The sequence below is a fragment of the Pelophylax lessonae genome, assembly GCF_965119305.1.
Source record: "Pelophylax lessonae genome assembly, chromosome: 4".
Taxonomy (NCBI): Eukaryota; Metazoa; Chordata; class Amphibia; order Anura; family Ranidae; genus Pelophylax; species Pelophylax lessonae.
Window position 1 is genome coordinate 307,580,460 of NC_138771.1, and position 7,704 is coordinate 307,588,163.

The window sequence follows — 7,704 nt, forward strand, 5'->3', positions numbered from 1 at the left end:
GGACACATTTAACCCTTTGATGTTAACCCCTTCCCTGCCAGTGTCATTAGTACAGTAACAGTGCATATTTTGAGCACTGATTATTGTAGTAATGTCACTGTTCCCCCCAAAAGAGTCAAAAATGTCCGATCTGTCCGCCGCAATATCGCAGTCCCGCTAAAAATCGCTGATTGCTGCCATTACTAGTAAAATAAATAAATAAAAATGGCATAAATCTTTCCCCTAGTTTGCAGATGTGATAAATTTTGCACAAGCCAATCAATATACACTTATTGGTATTTTTTAACCAAAAATTTGTAGCAGAAAACATATTGGCCTAAAATGATGAAAAAAAAAAAAAGAGATTTTTAATTTTTTTGTGAAATGTTTTATAGCAGAAAGTAAAAAAAAAAAAAAGGTTTTGTTTATTCAGAATTGACGCTTTTTTTTGTTTATAGCGCAAAAAAAAAAAAAAAAAAAAAAAAAAAAAATTGCAAAGGTGATCAAATACCACCAAAAAAAAAGCTCTATTTGTGGGGAAAAAAAGGACATCAATTTTATATAGGGTACAGCGCCACACGACTGCGTAATTGTCCGTAAAAATAACGCAGTGCCAGGTCGCTAAAAATGGCCTGGTCATTAAGGGGGGGTAAAACCTTCTGGTCCAGAAGTGGTTGAATACCACAATTTTGCAATGTCAACAACTGTATTGTTGTTGAATGGCTTTTGAATATAAAAGAATTGAAAAAAAAAAAAAAACATATGGTTTAAATTCTGTAACACAACAAAAAGGAGGCATGTAGAATCCCAGAAGCATTTGTGGAAAGTATTCAAACACAAACTATGAAAACCCAACCAAGCTGCGTCAATCACGCAGTAACAGAACATGTCAAAAAGAGGATTCTTAAAAAACAGAGGCACTAATATCCACACTTTTAAGATTAGCTGACTTTAAAGTGGTTGTAAACCCTATATATACACCCAGTGAAGGGACTATCCTCAGGTGATAAAAATCATCCTACATATGTTATACCTGTTTATCTGCAAACTTCTCTTCTCTACATTCCTTCAAAGTGCTGAATTTATAAGCTTGTCTGAGAGGTCAGAAAAAAGGGGTGGAGAGCCGAAATTACACTCTGCAGAGCTCAATGGGGAGAACTCTGACAGCTGATTGGAGGGAAAAGACACCCCCCTCCCGCCACACATCTCACAGGACCAGAGCTGAGGCTGTCAATCACCTGAAGGTCCCTCCCCTGTCACCACTTTTCTCTTGATGTCAGGAAAACTTGTCAGAAAGTGACTCATGCTGATAACAGGGAAATAAAGCAGCAGCCAGAAATTACACATAGGGGTTGATTTGCTAAAACTAGAGAGTGCAAAATCTGTTGCAGCTGTGCATCGTAGCCAATCAGATTCTGACTTCAACTTGTTCAGCTTAAGGCCCCTTTCACATATTCTGTCCGTCGGACAGACTAAGTTTTTCTCAGTGGGGGGATCGATCCACCGATCCCCCGCTGAGCAGGAGAATGACAGCTGTTCTCCGTGCTGTGTGCGGAGACACAGCTGTCAGAGCCCCATATATCTCTATGGGGGAATCGGATGGGAACGGAGCGTCGGTCCGTTCTCATCCGATCCACTGGACAGATGGAAAATAGGGTTTCCATCCGTCCAGATTTGACGGATTGGATCGGATCGGATGTCAGCGGACATGTCTCCGCTGACATCCAATGCCCCATAGAGATGCATGGGGGGACCGTTCAGATCCGTCAAAAAAACTGACAGGCGGATCTGAACGGTCCGCCTGTGTGAAAGAGCCCTATACCAAAGAACCTGGAAGGTCCCTATGCAGAGCTAAATGAATATAGTGAAAAAACTATCAGCGCAAGACTAAGTGAAATTCAAATGTGTATAAATGTGCTAGAATAAATCAATATATAAATCCGGCTGCATACACAAATTGTGTCCACACCTCACAACAAAAACATAAAAATCAAAAAACGTGCTGCGCCAGAAGTGCACAAAAATAATAAGTGATTAATGAATCAACAAGTGTTATCAACAAAATATAGTGTCCATCATATGTGCTCTGATGAAACATAAATGTTCATATAAAGTGCTCCAAAGTAATGATTAGTATATCCAGGTGATGACAGGACAGCCTCAATCCCTTGTGAATCAAGCAGGAACCACCAGTGTGTGAACTCCCTCCACCAGTAAGATTGGCCTCTCACCTTGATACCAGACCCAAACGGGCCAGCATGAGCATATCAGGGGATAAACAGACTATCACAGGTAACCTCTCCAGCCTTCACTTCCGGGGGTCGCCAGGACATAAAATAAAGATAAAGCAAAGATCTAGTGCTCTCTGAATGTAAATAATGAGCTTTTATTGAGCATAAAGGGGTGACTCACATTTGTTGGGCACTCAGCCGTGCCTGCTGTTATGGCATTCAGTGTTAGAGAGTGGCACCCGAGCGATCGGCGTCAGGCACGCAGGCTCCGCCTCCCTATACGCGTTACGCCTGGAGCGTGGGCTCCGTTTGGCTTCTTCGGTAGGGGACCCCTACCGAAGAAGCCAAACGGAGCCCACGCTCCAGGCGTAACGCGTATAGGGAGGCGGAGCCTGCGTGCCTGACGCCGATCGCTCGGGTGCCACTCTCTAACACTGAATGCCATAACAGCAGGCACGGCTGAGTGCCCAACAAATGTGAGTCACCCCTTTATGCTCAATAAAAGCTCATTATTTACATTCAGAGAGCACTAGATCTTTGCTTTATCTTTATTTTATGTCCTGGCGACCCCCGGAAGTGAAGGCTGGAGAGGTTACCTGTGATAGTCTGTTTATCCCCTGATATGCTCATGCTGGCCCGTTTGGGTCTGGTATCAAGGTGAGAGGCCAATCTTACTGGTGGAGGGAGTTCACACACTGGTGGTTCCTGCTTGATTCACAAGGGATTGAGGCTGTCCTGTCATCACCTGGATATACTAATCATTACTTTGGAGCACTTTATATGAACATTTATGTTTCATCAGAGCACATATGATGGACACTATATTTTGTTGATAACACTTGTTGATTCATTAATCACTTATTATTTTTGTGCACTTCTGGCGCAGCACGTTTTTTGATCCCTATGCAGAGCTGTACCAGATTCTGCACGCTCCAGTTTTAAAAAAACAACCCCACAGTGCTTTTAATTGAGACAAGTACACACTATAGAGGGATATGCTTTATTCATTTTTCATGTCTGAGGTTTAAACCACTTTAACCACCAACAACCTTATATTAAATGGAAAAGTCAGTTTTCCCACATAAAAAGCCCTTAAATACATGAACTGCTATTTATGCTAGTCTTTAAATGCCCCAACACTGACAACACATGGCGAAGATTTAATTGTTCAACAAACCGATAATTTCAATCAAAAGGATTGCGTCTGTCAGAAATCAACTGCACTAAACAAGCGTTTCGTCAAAGAAGAATGATCCATCCTGGAGAAAAATCTTATCAAGTTTAACCAATTTGAACTTTTCTTTGATTCCGCAATTGTCTTTTTAAAATAGAACATTGTTTGCAATTTGCTAATCCAAGCCTCCCTCTACCTTGGAGGAAGCCTTGGAAAAAAGGTTCAAGTCTCAGGAAACACCTGTTAAAAAGGATTATAGCCACAGCTCATGATATATTAGCATAACGAGTAAATTGTACAAAATTATCTATACAAGAATGTGGAATGCCTAGATAGCTTGACAACACCCAGAGCAGGCCATAATAGAGAAGCTTCCAACTGTATAAGACAATATTAATCTTAATATGAAATAATAATAATGGTCTCACACGATAGACTGAAAATTGTAGCATCCCCCTACACTGGTGGTCAAAGGGGAAGCATCCCCGTATATTGCATGTCAGTCATTGTCGATGGGAGATGAATCTACCACAGCTCAAAGAAACACTAGCAACCTTTGAAGGTACCCTAGTTCTAAAGCCTGATCCACTCTTTTATCAATCATTCATTTATTGTTACATTTACAGCCAGCATGAGAGGACATAGCTAAGGCTGGCCATACACTATACAATCTTCCTATTCAATTTTCTTCAAGATTTATGTAATGCAAGGGTCTGCCTGATTGCATACACATTGAAAGTCATCAAGTTTGAACTAATATTATATGTTTTTTTTTTATACATCTAAAGGAAAATTGTACACTACGATTGTATCATGTACTGCCAGTCTTTGTGCCTAAAATATGACCTTCTGTAAGTGGTCAAACTGAAACCCCGCCCACTACAAAATCTTATACGCACAACTTAATCGGATGAAACCTTACCAGGCTTATACTGAAAGATTTGCATTTTAGGTCCTCCAGACTTTGTTTTTGTAATTGTTCAGTAATCATGGAGATCATGATGTCAAGGAAGGGCGACTCATTTGTCTTCTCAGTAAGCAAAATAGGACATGATGCCAAACTTTGTGCCAGTCTTGACTGGGCTCGACAAGTGTAAAATTTCAGTTTGGCCCCATCATTCCGCCCTGCATTGAACAAACACAAAGTCATTCATGCAAACAATACGGAACAACTAAAAACGTGAGTTGGTCAGCATGGATTACATACAAGCAAAGGCTCGGCTTTGGAAAGCAAACTCTCATCGGGCCTATGCAGTAATGGAGGTGTAAATCCAATCTCTCCAAAAAGTTGCCACGGCCTTGTTAAGGCGCCAGGCGAAAATAAGGGACTTCTGAAGGAAGAAAGGCCTAGTATTAAAACTTGAGCTATGATCTGAACAGGATTTCTACTGATTGATCTGCACTGGATTTCTACAGACTGATCTATGATCTGCACTGGATTTCTGACCTGTACTGGATTTCTGATTGATCTGCACTGGATTTCTACATACTGATCAGTGACCTGCACTGGATTTTTAAAAAAATTGATCTGTGATCAGCACTGGACTTCTACCGATTGATCTGCACTCAATTTCTACAGACTGATCTATGATCTGCACTGGATTTCTACTGATTGATCTGCACTGGATTTCTACAGACTGATCTATGATCTGCACTGGATTTCTGACCTGTACTGAATTTGATTGATCTGCACTGGATTTCTACATACTGATCAGTGATCTGCACTGGATTTCTACATACTGATCAGTGATCTGCACTGGATTTCTACAGACTGATCTGCACTGGACTTCTACTGATTGATCTGCACTCAATTTCTACAGACTATTCAGTGATTTATACTGGATTTCTACAGACTGATCTGCACTGGATTTCTGCAGACTGATCAGTGATCTGCACTCGATTTCTACAGACTGATCAGTGATCTGCACTAGATTTTTAAAAAATGGATCTGTGGTCTGTACTGGATTTCTACAGACTGATTTGTGATCTGCACTGGATTTCTACAGACTGATCCGTGGTCTGCACTGGATTTCTACATTTTGATCAGTGATGTGCACTGGATTTCTACAGACTGGTCTGTGATGTGCAATCAGTTTCTACAGATGGATCTGCACTGGATTTCTACAGACTGATCTGTGATTCGCACTGGATTTCTACACTGATCTGTAATGTGCACTGGGTTTCTAGACTGATCTGCACTGGATTTCTACAGACTGATCTGTGATTCGCAATGGATTTCTACACTGATCTGTAATGTGCACTGGGTTTCTAGACTGATCTGCACTGGATTTCTACAGACTGATCGGTGATCAGCACTGGATCTCCATAAATTGATTAGTGATCAGCAGTGGATTTCCATAAATTGATCAGTGATCAGCACTGAATTTCCAGAAATTGATCAGTGATCGGCACTGAATTTCTACAGACTGATCTGTACTGGATTTCTGCACTGAATTTCTACAGACTAATCTGGTCTGCACTGGATTTCTACAGAATGATCTGTGGTCTGCACTGGTTTTTTACAAATTGATCAGTGATGTGCACTGGATTTCTACAGACTGATCTGTGATGTGCACTGGATTTCTACAGACTAATCTGTGGTCTGCACTGGATTTCTACAGGTTGATCTGTGGTCTGCACTGGATTTCTACAGGCTGATCTGTGGTCTGCACTGGATTTCTACAGGCTGATCTGTGGTCTGCACTGGATTTCTACAGGCTGATCTGTGGTCTGCACTGGATTTCTACAGGCTGATCTGTGGTCTGCACTGGATTTCTACAGGCTGATCTGTGGTCTGCACTGGATTTCTACAGGCTGATCTGCACTAAATTTCTACAGACTGAACAGTGATGTGCATTGAATTTCTAAAGACTGATCTGTGATCTGCAGTGGATTTCCACAGACTGATCTGTGGTCTGCACTGGTTTTTTACAAATTGATCAGTGATGTGCACTGGATTTCTACAGACTGATCTGTGATGTGCACTGGATTTCTGCACTGAATTTCTACAGACTAATCTGTGATCAGCACTGGATTCCAGAAATTCATCAGCACTGGATTTCTAGAGACCGATGAGTGATCTGCACTGGATAACTACAGACTGATCAGTGATCTATACTGCAATTCTTCAAATTGATGAGTGATCTGCACTAGATAACAAATTGATCAGTGATTTGCACTAGATTACTAGAAATTGATCAGTGATCTGCACTGGATTACTAGAAATTGATCAGTGATCTGCACTGGATTACTATAAAATTGATCATTGATCTGCACTGGATTATAATAAATTGATCAGTGATCTGCACTGGATCTCTACAGACCGAGCTGTGATTTGCACTGGATTGCTACTGTTTGATCTGCATTGGGTGTCTACAGATTGATCAGTGGCATCCCCCAAAGTGAAATGTTGTGCATTCTGGTCTTGTAGGCCAAGCTATCATGCCATCGTGAGTAAGAAGCCGTGTTTTGGCAGCATAGTGGGGTGAGCACACAAGTTGACCTTATGTACGTGGTTTAGATGAGCATGCAGTGGGCCCTAGCACTAGCAGCACTTCTAGAATGGGCTGAATGAAAACATGATGGTGTCATCTGAACATGGCTTACTGATGTTACCAACACAAACACAGAAGAGCTCATGCACCCTACAGGGGGGTCTCCTTCTCTCCTCCTGACTGCAGACATTGGATGTACAGATTGATACAGCTCGGGTATCATGACATGGGGATGCTGTGTATGAAGGAGGATGAAGGGGGGAAGGGGGAGGGGGGGCAGAGCATCTCTCACCACCTCCAAACCAATGCAGTGCCGGCCTTGTGTGCCCAGTGTCATCTTCCGCCCGCCTAGGAGAACGATGCTGTGCTGAGGGCAGCAATGACAGGCCCCCCAGTGACTGCAGCTCTTGCTCCGGAGCATGAAGAGTTAAGGGCTTGTTTATCTCCCTCCTCAGGAGATGGCCTGGCCGGCGCCTTTCCCGGGCCGCATCCTACAGCGCCGCCACCATCCAGGCCTCCCCCATCTGCCCGCCTCCCCCTTTACCTTGTCTCCGCCGCCCCCACCTGCTCTGTCGTTACCTGCCCCGACTACGACCCTCCCTACGACCCAGAGCAGCTCTGAGCCACCAGCGGCCCTGCAGAGCCCTTAAATATCGTCTGGAATGTTCCTCTCTTGCGGGGGGAACACACGGATATCGGCACCCTGAAGGAAGATGAAGGAAGCGCCGATAACCGTTTGTTTAGCCACCATGTGAAGCAGCATATTATTTCTGGTTCATATATGCCCGCATTGAGGCGGCCAATGGGTCTCAATGTATAAAGAGTA

At 42.8% G+C, this 7,704-nt stretch overlaps 1 protein-coding gene across 7 annotated transcripts in view; it reads right to left on the reverse strand.

The window, feature by feature from the left end:
- FAM53C (family with sequence similarity 53 member C) overlaps positions 1-7,434 on the reverse strand; it is a 97,657-nt gene extending 90,223 nt beyond the window's left edge. For 3 of the 7 annotated variants that reach the window (XM_082254760.1, XM_082254759.1, XM_082254757.1), the window contains exons 1-2: positions 7,174-7,416; positions 4,307-4,509 (exon numbers count right to left, since the gene is read on the reverse strand). In XM_082254760.1, the coding sequence (XP_082110886.1) occupies positions 4,307-4,331 (25 nt within the window). In that variant the 5' untranslated portion in view covers positions 4,332-4,509; positions 7,174-7,416. The other 4 variants (XM_082254758.1, XM_082254756.1, XM_082254755.1 and 1 more) reach the window with 4 other exon arrangements.
- Positions 7,435-7,704: the final 270 nt, after the last annotated feature.